Source organism: Coccinella septempunctata, chromosome 8 (assembly GCF_907165205.1).
Source record: "Coccinella septempunctata chromosome 8, icCocSept1.1, whole genome shotgun sequence".
NCBI lineage: Eukaryota > Metazoa > Arthropoda > Insecta > Coleoptera > Coccinellidae > Coccinella > Coccinella septempunctata.
The window spans coordinates 29,381,895-29,396,018 of record NC_058196.1 but is presented as its reverse complement, the minus strand read 5'-3'; the positions used below and the strand labels follow the sequence as shown (position 1 = coordinate 29,396,018).

The following is a 14,124-nucleotide window of genomic DNA, read 5'->3' as shown; positions in this document are numbered from 1 at the left end:
ATTTCAACATCCTCATTTCAAACTAATACTGAAAACAAAAGTCCTTTATAACACACCTGTCTGCTCAACGCAATCGTATTAATTTTATCGCTCAGTAGAGTCATTAGAAGTTGCCATTTTTCATTCGAATTTTCCTTGAGATTTTACCATCAGTAAAATTTCAGAGTCCGCATCTGTTTGCCGTCTGGACAGGAGGAAACACGTAGAAGGGCGATGCACTGTTAATTTCGAAAAATGCACAAAGAATTATCGCCCACATCGGAGTTCGTCTCTATTTCATTGATTGAAATTCTAGAAAGCTCTATGCGATGTGCGCGGTTCTTCTAAGGAGAAACAATGATATCTTCTCTCACGCTTTTCTATGTATGTGGACGTTTATCGTGAAAATCTGTGGGAATCTATACTTGTTCGATCTTTTGTCTATTGTTCCCTGAAAACATCACCTAAATACAGGCCAAATTAGTTCAAATCTAGATATTCATTGAAAAACGCAAATTCTATAAAAAATCCATTAGGTATTCTCAATGTGCTCGAAATACTGAACTTTTTTGATACAAAGTACCAGTTTTTGTGATTTCCTTTATCTACAATAGTGGTATCCATTTTGGAAAATCTTAACAGAAAGTGAAAGGCCTGATAAACAAACAAATCATCCTCTTGCATCTCCGGTCTATTTTCCGAAGAGATATGAGCTTAAGCTCAGATCAAAAGACACCTACATCGCAATGAAAAAATGAGAAATAGCTCAACTTTCTCCAAACAGATCTCTATGCATAATTCATAGCTCTAACCTTTCCTAAGTCTATCATTTAATATTGCATCTTACAGACTCCATTATTATAAAGCGATGTCAACCTTAAAAAATAGATTTTTTTCCAATGAAGCATTTCGTTTGCGGCAATGTCATCAAGTAGGGTTGGGTTCCGATCTTGATCCAGTTATAAGACGTTATTCTCCATTTTCATCTTGTTTATTGATCGATCGTTTTTTATAATGATCGACATTGATTTTGAGATGCGGTTTCAACACTCTTAGAGAATATTTACCGTTTGACAAGCATGTAGGGAAAGATGAGGGTTATTATAAGAGATCCATGAGTTTTATATATTATGAGTTTACAACAAAATTGTTTTGTTATTTGGAATCATTGGCCAGCTAAGATTCAGAGCATAACATAGTCTCCTAAATATTCGAAGAATCGAGTATTTTTTGAAGTGAATCTGATTTCTAATAACATGCTGTCAGGTTTTGGTTCATCTTATCGAAAAAAATTTTTTACATTGTGTATTTCCTGGTGCTTGGCCCTTGAATAACTTTGAGCACCATCAGACGAATATAGTTCCTCGGATACAAGACTTCACGATAATCTGTGTTCCAAAATTTTCCTTATGACTTAATATACGTATATACATAATTAGATAATTCGTCAAGTTACGACATTCTCTGAAACGCCCAGTATGACCATTTTACCTTCTCGCAAGTTTCTTACGTCAGACGTAATATTTCCAATGATAACTCATCTAATTTCTTATTTAAATACAGTTCCTAGTCGCGAGCAATTAAGCAATCTAAATCTGATTCAGCCTAATAATTTCATCAATGTTACAAGAGGGAGTGAAGGAGGTACTAATGAGAAATTTTAGGTGTGGCTGTACCACACTGTCGCATTTTCCATGATTCTACCTCTATATGCATTCCTCGGTGAGTCAAGGTTGAAATGAGGTAGAGCTTGGCAGGAAAAAAACTGGCAAAGGTCACTTCTGCTGAGTGAAACGAGAGAAGTTTATCAGTAGAGAAATTGGAATGAGGAATGGAAAACTGGTGTTTATTTGACGTGGATGGAATTGCATGCAATTTTTGATAATACTTATTTGAAGAAACGTTGCGTTTTACACACACAAAAAATATGGTCCTTATGATACTCAATGGCTTCTTAAAAAAATCACAAGAAATTTAGATTTTTCAGATTTTTGGACACGAACTTTCTTAGATCTTGGAGAACCAGAGTGTCGCCATTCCATCGATTGTTGCTTTGTTTCTGGATCGTAGAAATGTACCCAAGTCTCATCCATAGTAACAATTCGGGTTAAGAAGTCTACATCGTTTTCAAATCAAGCAGAGATGCTCGAATTTTAAAAGTTTTTCTCTTGTAGTATGTACACTTCACAAGATATTCAACTGAACTTTTGCATAGATGTTATAATTGAGAGTTTACACCATGTGACATACCAATTTCGATAGCAAATCTCCAGGTTAATATTATTTCTGGAACGCTACAGAGTGTTTTATTGATTTTGCCAATTTACCAATATGAATCACCTTTTATAGTTAAAATATATATAGGAGAAGCAGAAACGACAAAGCTTCAAAACTATCGTTCCATTCACCGATCGTGTTTTTATCTTGATTTGAAAAGAACGATGTTGTCCACAATTCTCTTGTTCTCATATCAATTTTTGATCCATCATCGAGAAAGCACTAGTATCTATTCCAACACTTTGAGTTGGAAAATCTGAGCACCCATAAAAGCATCGATAAGCATTCATCAATCGGTACATAAATATTGATGAAAAAGAAAATGGAATAAGGCGAGCCGATTTCGAAATGGCGTATTGCATAGCCAGAATGCTAAACGCTTCTTACTCTTCTGGGTAACTAATAATGCAACACTTGTCTCCGCTAGAGAGATGAAGTGTCCAATTCACAAAACGAGTACTTTCCTTTGTGATGTGCAAATGAATTGGAATCGTTCATTCAGTTAGGATCATTCATGGGCCAAAATAGTGACACACGAGATACTTTCACTCACTGATGTGGTCCACAAGCGTTTTCAGTTTCATTCTGGTCAGAAAAGTTTTTTGGGCTGTCCAATGATTCAAAGTTGAAATCACCATTCTTGAGACGTCAGAAGCATTTCCTTTATGAGCATTGTCACCATGAACTCCTACAATCATCATATAGGCATTTCAGCTTCCGTTTTCGAATAAAAGCAGAAAACTGAATCCTCCCGCAAATAATATTTAGTGAACACATAATCTTACACAATTAACACGGTAAAATATAAAGTCCAACAACGTATATTATAACCAAGGCTGGAAAAAAATTTGTTTGTCATTTTTCATTAACTCAACCGATAAGCAGATGCCAAATGAGTATCAAACAACTGGAAATGTAACTGATATGGCTTTTTATATTTATTACATATCATGTTACATGCAAATGATGCATGCTCCCATTAAAAACTAGTGGAGATTCCAACAAGCGATCAAGATTGAAACCTGAATGCTAGATGATGAACATTAAACGATTTTATGAATTTCGTAGCGCGGTACATACAGAGTGTCCAGTAAAGATTTAGCAAAAATGCAGGAGATGTTTCCTCATTCAAAAATATTAATATTGTATGAAGCAAATTGATTCAGTTGCCCATACAGTTTGTTTTAGGGAGGGTTTACTTAAAACTAAGCTAATCTCTTGTCATTTGCAAATTAGCTACTGAAAACCTTGCAGATGCTTGTCAAACTTGAGGTCTGATACACTAAATATCCAACACTGACGTATTTTCAAACATTTTCTTAATATTTTGGTTATCGTAGCTCAAAGTAATGTAAAACTATTACAGTTACGTAGCAATTTCAGTTTCATCAACGAAAACATTGGGAAAGTGATAAACTGAGAGTAATAAACAACGAAAACTTTATCTTTCTCATAGAAAACCTCTCTTTTTCGTGGTATCAGAAATTTCCGTTGAATTTTTTCTGTACTGTACAGCTTCGAGCTGATCATTGTTATTTTTTTTTCTTCAGCTGACACTCTAAATATCGTGGATTCACTTCAGAAATCTCTTTGTATGTTCGATCCATCCTTCATGGAAGAAATCAGCAGGAAGTCTGATTTGAGTAGCTCGAGGAATTTCGTCAAATTAAATTCCACCAAAAATCGTAACGTCCCAAGTCCCAATAAAATATCATGTCAATGAATGCAAAACGTACATAACTATGGAAAAAGTAAAAAGCTCTGTATCTGATAGGAGGCAGGTGGGGTTGACTTAAAGGACGGTATAAAGTGAGAGGTTGTCAGTCAAGCTGCCAGTAGTTCGTTCTTTCTGTATCATTTCAAAGATGAGGAGCTACGCGTGTATATTGGTGCTTAGTGCATTCACCTTTTCTGGTACGTACAAAAAAAAAATTAACGAAAAGTGTCCAAAACCAGTGTAGTTTTTTCTGTGTCCAATGTGAATGTTATAGTAAAATCTGTGGTTCTGCAGAAGGATTCAGTGGATGAGTTACAGTGGTTCTCTTCTTCTTGATATTAGTTACCTACTGGATTTTTCTGCAAAATCTCAGATTCGATTTTGAGAGCGGTTTTCTTAAGAATATGATGTATTGCTACAATTCGGGATCTCAACTGACACTCCTTGCAAACTCAAAATTCTTTTATCAAAGGTCTTCGATGTTGATAGAAAATTTTTCTATGCAATTTTCCTCCTTTCAATGGTTCTGTACATTTTATTCTTAATTTTTAATGCTAAATTTTAAATCTCTATGGATGTGATGGACATACAATGACAAAAAATGTTTGCACTTTTGTATGATGATCACTTAATTAATTATCCCAATGAGAATTCATGTATTATAGAAACAATTCGAAAAAAAAGTTTTCCAAATTATAAACACTGTTACAAAATAAACGAAATATTAAGCTTCAAAACTGGAATCCTACTTAACTGAATGTTTTAATGGTATTTTGACTGTATTTAACAACAAGAATAAGAATATGAAGAGAAGATAATTTTCGAGTGATAGTCATCAATTACATCGAAAAAGCATACAAGAAATAAATTTTAAGATCATACTAAATTCCAATAGCAGAGAAGCAATTGAATCAGCATCTATAACTGCCAATTTTCATTCGATTCGAGCAGTAATGAAGTTTTTTGCTGGATCATTATAATTAGAGAATATAAACGAAGAATTGATTTTTCTGCTAGTCAATTCACAATTTCACTCGGTATAATAAAGACCCAACAGCTACAGGATTTCTAGTCGTTAGAAAATCATATTAGAACCTATCCAACAACCAACAATCCATCATTATATCTATTTATTTATGGGAATGAGTTCAACAAATGGTACCTACAACAATCGTACATCAACCATATGCTCAAATTTTCCTGAAGACTAATTCAATGTGTCATTTTCACTCGGTTGCAAGTTACAACAACGAGGTTATTCGAGATGAATGTTGTCTTCCTCATATTGCATTTCAATTGGAGATACTTCAATACTAACTGGTCGTCCCTTCACTTATCCTTCGTTGTGATATTCAAAATTTTTCATGAGTCACAGTTGGAATAAGAATGGAATGACAAAATTTGTCACTTCCTGTATGTCTTCACTTGATTCTTTTAAGGAATATAATAAAGGCGTGACTTTTAAGGACATCCTGACTGTTGCATTTGCTTCAAAACCGGTAAATTACAGTTAGTTCATAGATGGATTGAATAGTACTATGAATTACGATTAATTATCACGTAACGGTTTCTTTTTTGTAGGGATTTGAAGTTAATTCAATATACTATTTTCGGAACACATTCATCCCTTTAATTTCAATCTCCAGCTGATTTTAAAACTATTCCTTCTAGTTGTTTAAAAGCATTTGAAGTGGCTGAAATAAATCAATGTCTGGGTCAAAAAATTCTTCGAGGAAAATTCTACAAATTTCCAACTTCAAAAAACAATCTATCGAACATATAACTTCATTTCGCAACTTAATCCTGGCATCATATTTTTGTTTTATTATCGTTATATTGTGAAATAAAATATCTTCTGGGTTTTTCAGTTTTTGGTATGTAAAAATGGAAGTGTTCCATCCTGCTCTTTCTTCTTAATTCTTGATTATCGTTAATCTAAGCTCATTAACCATTGCTTGATTTAAATATTTGCCCCAATTCAATGTGGTTTCAGAATTTCTGTTTCACTTTCCAGATTTATGAATATTTTAATTTTGTTTGATAACCATTAATAATTTTCACTGGTTTCCTATGAGATAATAGTGTTATATAAGGAAGATTGTTGTGTCAGCATCAATGTTGAATATTTAGAACTTGATAAATAATTGAATGATTTTGTCATTTTCCTCTTGCATTTACTCTCTATACCTTCGCATTTAAAGGCATATTTTTATTTTATACCACTTTTTGTCTGAATTTAACTTATAATTTGCGAATCATAATCCAAGGTAACTTCTTGCAAGAAAAAAATAATCTCCAAGAATAACAAAGGAAATAAATTAAGACCAAACGCAAGCGACAAAAATTGAATGAACTTAAATATTTACCTATATTTCCACATTTTTATACGTTACATCAGAACTTTCTCTCTCTAGTTGTTGTTTATCAGAAATGGTCGAAAAGGAATTCATTAATAACATTTAAGTATGTAATAAACGACAGGTAACCTTATACTCTAAATTCCAAGGATTCCAAACTTGGAAAAGTCTGTATATAATTCTTAGCAAATTTGAAGCAACAGAATGGCATCAGAAGATATTTTTAAAATTAATTACGTGGCTAGTAGATGGAATATTTGAAAGGGAAAGTTCGCCCACAATAATTTATTATGTTCATCCTTGGAACAGGCTGCAGAAAAGGTAGAATCTGCTTTCAAAGTGCAAATCGGCCAAAGTTCAGATCATAATTAAGATTGCATCGAAGATTCTTTCCTTGACCTTCAAGAGAAGAACCTGAATCCTTTTTTTTTTCCCGGTGACTGGACCAGATTTTAAAAGAAGAAGGTCGAAAAGTTCGTTAACGATATTAATATTCTCCTGGAGACAGACGATGAAGTGGATTTCTACTTGTGAAATACCAGCAAACTGCAACGCTAATATATCATAGGCCACAGGCCAAACCTCTGGAGAAAGTATCGCATATGTGATTTTAACAATCGATTATGTGATTAACTTTGAATTATTATGTAATCAATCTGTTAAATAATTTATTTCGACGAATTACTGCAATACCTTCGTTTCAAATGTCAGTTGACAATGTTCAATACTGCCTCACGATAAATACAGGTTGAAGATGAAATTAGCTTGAAGATGATTATTGGTTGTGTTCAGATTCACACCTATAGATATTCGAGATCATAATTTTCAGTTAATGGGTTTTTCAACGTTCATTAAAGTATTGAAAAATAAGCGAAAAAATATGTGTATTCTATATCCTTCAAAATTTCATAACCTTCCTGATTTTTTTGAATGCATATCAACTAGAATGTTATACTACTTTTTATTATTTAATACAGAGACTGATGATTCAAAAATGCAAAGCGTTAACAATAAGTATCAGAGTAGTCAACCACAATATAATAATAATAATAAACGGTTTGGAATTCAGGAAATCATTCTCGATTTTTGAAAGGATTGCAAGAAAGCTCTTATTATAGTACTTGGCATTCAACCTCGACGTCAATTTCACCTTGAAACCCATTGGTTCTCTTGATAATGAATAAATAATAAGAAGTGGAGTAGAGATATGAGTGAATACCATGCGATAACTGGACTGGAACAAAGAGAAATTATACATATTGAACGATAGAGTGAGAAATTGATATAATTTGGTTGTTTAGAAAGCAGCATCTCACAGGATTATCAAGAAAGAAGTCAATTTTAGGATAGCAACATATACAGAATTGGTAAAAAGTAACGTTCAGAATTCATAACTTTGGTATCGAGTTTTTTGTAAGGAAACGCTTTGAATTTTTTATTTAAAATACGCTACTTCTCTTGTTGAATAGCACAAAAAGTTAGGGTTTCCTTTGAAAGAAAACTCAACTACCCCTCACTAGGGTGCATCACAAACTCCAAATACCAAAGATATAAATTTCTTGTTACTTTCTACTCACTCCCTATAGTTTGTTATTTCTCTTCATTTCTTAGGGATCCAAAGCTTTTACATCACCCAAATTCATGAAGAGAAGCCTTCGAATGTGAAAGAATATTTTACTATTTTTATATGTGCCAATTGGCTAACAAACGTTTCTCGAAAATATCTTTACAACCAAATAAGTTTTACTACCTCTACAACGAACAATTTTTGAGTAATTGCTTTTTATTCCTGATTTATTCACTCCTAAATACATAGTATAATAATTTATCGACATCTTATTGTTATTCGTTGAAAGGTACGCCCATAAATTGAAGGCATGTCATGAAGCAAGGGCATTCTCTTGTTGACCATGCCAGATATAAATATAGGCTTATGACTCATCTCCAAGAATGGGTTGAATTTTATTGCAAAGACATAATTTCAATATCTCCTACACAAATTCCCAAATTCTCTTCCTTCTGTGGCCACATTTATCTAGAAACGGTTGTGTTAAAATGGATATGTTGGAAAAGGTCTTCCTTAATCTCTGAAGGCCTTCCTTATTACCATTAACCAGTTGCGGCCGTAGTCTTTCATCCAACAAATTATGCAAAGATTCCAGATACCACAGAATTCAATCGATCAAGATGACATAATCATTGAGAAATGTTTACTCGTCAGGTTTTTCGGTATTTACCTGAAGCTATCTTCGAATTGCGACACATATAATTCCACCTCAAGACATTTGGGTATTATTCCCGCTTAAGGAACGAAATGGAAAGTATCTGCTTTAAACGCAAATAAATGGAGAGAAAAAGTGATACAACGTATAGTGGGCTATGCCACAAGACAGGTCAGGTACGGATCTCGAGAATCTTGTTGGTATAAAATATCAGGAATAGGAATAGGAAAGTGCTTGATAAAAATAATCAGATGGAGATAAAGAAGCGAAAAAAGAATGAATATGGTGTCCCATATGAAATAGCGAAGTTCGCAGTATTTTTTCGTATAAGCGGCAACGTTGCAACGTGGTAACATTGAAATTTTTGTAGTCAGATAGATCAGAAGCGTAAACCCTAGTACCTACATTTTCAGAACAATCCTATGATCCGTTATTCGTAAACGTATAATAAGCCACCTACCGTGGGACACCCTGTATATTATTACATATAGGTACCCAATACCTACTTCAATTTGTGATCAATGTATATTCTTAGCAGCAGCTTGTTTGGTTTTATGTCCCAATTACGAATTTAATCAGCTTTAGGATCGAAAATGAACCGATACGGTCCTGGTATACAGACGAAAGCGGTTTTTCTCTGGGTCAGTTTTTATTGTCGGAGTTCCAGCTGGCTGAGACTGTGAAAAGTGCCCCAGTTATGGGTCTTTCACCCAGAAACCATGCAAATATGTGTACCACGCCCTTCTTTATTCGCCTGCTCGCAAGTTACATAGAAGGTATCGGACAAGAAAGGTCTGCATGTTACGAAAAAGTTGAATTTCTGGTTTTTGCGATCACGCAACTCTTTGTCGCATTGCAATTTTGGCTACCCAAAGTTTGGCCGGCTTATTTTCGATGTTAATGGGTCGAAATGAATGGACGATGTTCGGATCGCCTTTCATACAGGGTGATTCAATGAAAACACATAAATTATGGTTGGAAATTAAACACTTTGCTAGTTGAATTCAATTGCAACGTTTTTTTTTCAATTACAGCACACGCACAAGAAAACTTCAAATGTCCTGATGATTTTGGCTTCTATCCTCACCATACCTCCTGCGATAAATATTGGAAATGTGACAATAACGAAGCAGAGCTGAAGACTTGTGGAAACGGTTTGGCTTTCGATGCCAGCGATTCTAAATATTTGACGGAAAACTGCGACTACATTCACAACGTAGACTGTGGCGACAGGACACAGCTTGGTAAGTTCAAGGAGTTTTCAACAAATTCCTATTGTTTAAAATAAATTCAAATTGCAGAACCACCAATAGCTGCAGGACACTGTGAACGTTTGTATGGTATTTTTGCCGATCCTGTCAAGTGCGACGTGTTCTGGAATTGTTGGAACGGTGAAGCTTCCCGATACCAATGTTCCCCCGGTTTAGCATACGACCGTGAAGCTAGGGTCTGCATGTGGGCTGACCAAGTACCAGAGTGCAAGAGCGAAGGTTCGTCAAGTTAGATTTATCTTCCACAATTCCATTTCGTTACACCACGCATTTAACATATTCCACAAAAAAATCCAACGAAGTTAGTTCGGGTGGTCGTGCTGGCCATAACTTATTGTAGAGTTATGGATTCACTTTTCCAAATGAATAAAGACACCATTCAGATTTTCATCACTATCAAGAGGACCAAACAATATGCTCATCACTTATAGCTGTATAAACAAACTGTTTCAGGGTTGGAGGAGGGAGGAAATGTGTTTCTTTTTGTTTTCGATTATTTTCATTAAAATCTCACGCCGTAGGAATACGTTTGGGTGGCTTTCGCAATTGCCATTTGAAAGACATTCTTCAACTTGAGTCAGGTACAATGAATATTTGAAGGATTGTTACAAACCCACGCAGGTATCTTCATTGTTATCTAACGAGAAGGTTTTTTTCGAAAGTTGATCGATGAGTTAACAGGTGGGTGTTAGATCTCGTTGAAGATATTTCGAGAAGGTGTACCTACTCCTACAATGCATTCAGTATATGAAACAGGAAACAAAGTGAAACTTATGCAATGGAGTATGATTCCAAATACACTCCAGAGAAATATAAGGACACTTCATAGAGTACGGTAGTGATGAGTCTTCGACTTGTACATAATATATTTTAATAGTAATAATTAGTAACTTTTTTATTTGCCATTTTTTCCAATTCGGCCTAGATAAAATATAGCCATTTTAAGTTTTACTACCTTTGGTGATTTCAATTACCAGATTCAAACATAACCCCTTCAACCTCTGATTTGCAAAAATGAATTATATTGTTTTTAACTTTTTTTTACATGTTTCTTTATATGATTTTCTGTGATATTGCAGAAGTTGCTGGAGGATTCTCTTGTCCAGCCGCTGGGGAAGTAACAAACACCGGTTCATTCTCCAGACATGCCCACCCAGACGACTGCCGTAAGTACTACATCTGTCTGGAAGGTCAAGCCCGTGAATACGGTTGTCCAATTGGCACAGTATTCAAAATTGGAGATGCTGATGGTACCGGTAACTGCGAAGACCCAGAAGATGTACCTGGATGGTAAGTTTCAATCGAGAAACTTTTTTCAGAGCCAAAAATTCTTACAGCTTCCCTTTTTCGTTCAATTTCACGAATTTATATGAACGGATGTTAGAATCAAAAAGCCTGTAGTAGAAATTATACTCCAAAACACTTTATAGCCGTATTAATTGTACGGCCAATAATTGTACATAAATTTCTGCTGGATTTTTCCACTAACATTTCTATTTTGCATGTGCACGGCTTATCTCTCTCTCTCTTCTATTCTTTTTTACTATTTTTCATTTTACTGGCATAATATGTAAGATAAATAACTGATGTAACATGATGAATTTGATCGAACATTTTTCATAATGTGAGATATAGAACATCGAGCTTGAAAAACTGGAATACTTTTTCTTCGTACGCTGGTGGACTGAAAATATTCTCAACTCTGCTGCCACGAAGGGTAAATTCATCAAATTCATATAGGTGCGATATTAAACAGTTGTACTTATTCATATATTATATGATACCTAGAAGTTGAAGGAAGCTGGACTATTTCAAATTGTTGGCCCTCCAAAATCTCAAGTCCTCTTTGATATCGATCGATTCATCTATAAATTCTGAGCTATTAAGAACTCATCATCAGAGCAAGAGCATTGGTCTCTATATTCTATAATATTGTAACGTTTTCTTCGCTTGATTGAAACGTCCAACTGATTAAAATTATTTATTTACACTTAATACAGTTATAACACACAAACTTACTATTACACTACTATTTATTTCCACCCGTATTTATTTCCACTAGTCGCTTGCACTGTAACTGTACTTGTACTTCACTTGCCTACCTGCTCCTCCGCTGGGCTTATATAGGCGCCGGAAACATTCAGGTAGATTCGCGGTTATTCTGGAAGCTCTCGACCGCTCTGGTTCTCGAAAGGTCCGACCGCAAGGGCCGGACTGGTTACAATATATTGTATCTACTCCTTTATATGATATATATCTTGAAGTCAGGGGAGTGTTTCAAGTTGTTGGCCTTCCAAAGGCACAAGTCTTCTTTCATATAAATTTTGAGCTGTTAAGCCTTCATCACCAAAGCAAGAGCATTAGTCTTCATTCTGGTGAAGTAATCTTATTTGTTTATGTGGTGGAAACTGTAATTGTACTCCTTATTTGATACCTTCACATTGGAGGAGTGTTTCAAGTTGTTAGCCAAATTCAGTGGGTTTGGCCCACTACACATAACCCACTGTACATTGTACAACACTGTGCATGGTTTATATCATTTTCGAAAGATAACCCATTCTTTCTTCGTGGTCTCGAGTCCATTTTCAATCTGCCAGAATACGAAGAAAGTTTACCAGCTGCGTGATTTGATATGTAGTTAGTTCACCAACATGTCCGTTCGGATTTGCAGTGAAGACTACTACGGTGACTTGGATCTCAAGACAATTAGAAAGAGCGAACTGTTAGCTGGTCTAAGCGGTAGCGGCTCTCAAAGGGCCACACATTCAGCTGGATCTCCCCCAAAATCAAAACAGCCACGACCAACGTCATCTGCTACGCGGAATGCTCCTGAATCCTCAGATAGAGATAACTAATAAAATTTATAGGTTAGGATAGACCACCTCGAGGTAACAGTTCTCTGGCTAGCAAGCCAAAAAGAACCCTGTCGGACTAAAAACCAACAAACCAAAATGTTGATCCACTTATCAGTTCGAATTTGAATGCATTGGGAAAAATATCCTCTACAAAATTGTTTGAACGGCCTTTTCAAACCATCACATTTCAGTTTCGGTATCAAAAACAAAAAGTTCCTGATGATGAAATCAATTGTTGTAACACTTATTGTAACGAAGGATTTCATGTATTTATTGCGTCATTCTCGTAGTTTTTAGTTATGAAATTTGTTGAAAAATTCGTTTTATATATGATTTTAAAAAAACGTTTTTTTAGTTAAATATTGTAATTTTTTAATAAACTGAAATGTATAATATTGTCTTTAATTTTCATGATTAATTTCTCTACTCTAATATTTGTTCTGGCTGAGGGTTCATTCATATATGGAAATTAATTACTAATCACATATATTGCACCTTTCTACCTACCACCACAATGAATTGTTCTTCAATTAACTCATGGTAAGTGTTGGAGATTTCATCAGTCCATTAAGAACATATCTATCTAAGGGATGAATGGAAAAATGATTGAATAACATTTTTTTCTACTTCCACTAATGGTGATTTTTTTTTTAATCAATTCTTTTTGGAAATATTTCGGGATAAACATTTTCTCATAATAAAGATGGTGTATTTTGGATGATACCTATTCAAAAAATCTATTAATATTAGAGTACTCTTTATGGATCTGATCCCAAATTCACAAATAATGATCTAAGAAAAAGAATATCAAAATAATCATCAATTGCATGCAAAGTATTGACTTGAGTATAATAGTATAATGTGATTTTCGATGTTCATTCTCTCCCCTTGTATCCAGGCTTGTGTTTTGAACTTTTCACTAATTTTTTTGCCGAAAATTTTTGCAGCGAAGATTACTACAAGGACGTCGATCTAAAAGCCCTCAAAAAAAAGGGATACTAAAAAAGGAAGAAAACCAGTCTACGTTGAAGTAGAGAAAAAAGACGAAAAAACATGATAAATCTCATGATGGATTCTTCGTCACCTGACACAATGCTGTGGAGTGTTTCGCAGTGTATTATTTATTACTGAAAGAACAATTTACTTTATAGTAAGAATTAAGCTGAAGTGAGGGAAGTCTGTTAAATTTTTATTCGTTGTTTCAACAATCAGTAAATAGGAATTATTCGTTGTGTATTCAGTTATTACTTCGATTGGATGTCTAAATATTATTATAGGGAAGTGATCGATGTACAAACTTGAATAAATTTTTTTAAATAAGCCTATTGTCTGTTTTATTCCTGAATTCCTGATTAACAGGATTGAAAATAGATCTACAATAAAGGCAAAGAGAATTCTTCGTAGACACAAATGTGTTACATATTCAAGAAGTGGACCGGGGAAGGG

General features: G+C 34.5%; 1 protein-coding gene across 2 annotated transcripts; it reads left to right on the top strand.

The window, feature by feature from the left end:
- Positions 1 to 4,029: 4,029 nt before the first annotated feature.
- Positions 4,030 to 13,998, top strand: LOC123319291 (protein obstructor-E). Of its 2 annotated transcripts, none has more exons than XM_044906176.1 (5): positions 4,030 to 4,170; positions 9,587 to 9,796; positions 9,854 to 10,042; positions 10,903 to 11,113; positions 13,626 to 13,998. In XM_044906176.1, the coding sequence occupies exons 1-5, from the start codon at positions 4,122 to 4,124 to the stop codon at positions 13,678 to 13,680; spliced, it is 714 nt and encodes a 237-aa protein (XP_044762111.1). In that variant the 5' UTR covers positions 4,030 to 4,121; the 3' UTR covers positions 13,681 to 13,998. The 2 variants fall into 2 exon arrangements, with proteins under 2 accessions (XP_044762111.1, XP_044762110.1); XM_044906175.1 differs by lacking the exon at positions 13,626 to 13,998 and adding an exon at positions 12,495 to 13,071.
- The last annotated feature ends 126 nt before the right edge of the window (positions 13,999 to 14,124 follow it).

Bases quoted from the DNA above. Each gene is read 5' to 3' on its own strand.
- LOC123319291 (XM_044906175.1), top strand. From the start codon at position 4,122: ATGAGGAGCTACGCGTGTATATTGGTGCTTAGTGCATTCACCTTTTCT. The intron at 9,797-9,853 runs GTAAGTTCAAGG...TTCAAATTGCAG, and splicing joins TGGCGACAGGACACAGCTTG to AACCACCAATAGCTGCAGGA. The intron at 11,114-12,494 runs GTAAGTTTCAAT...TCGGATTTGCAG, and splicing joins CCAGAAGATGTACCTGGATG to TGAAGACTACTACGGTGACT.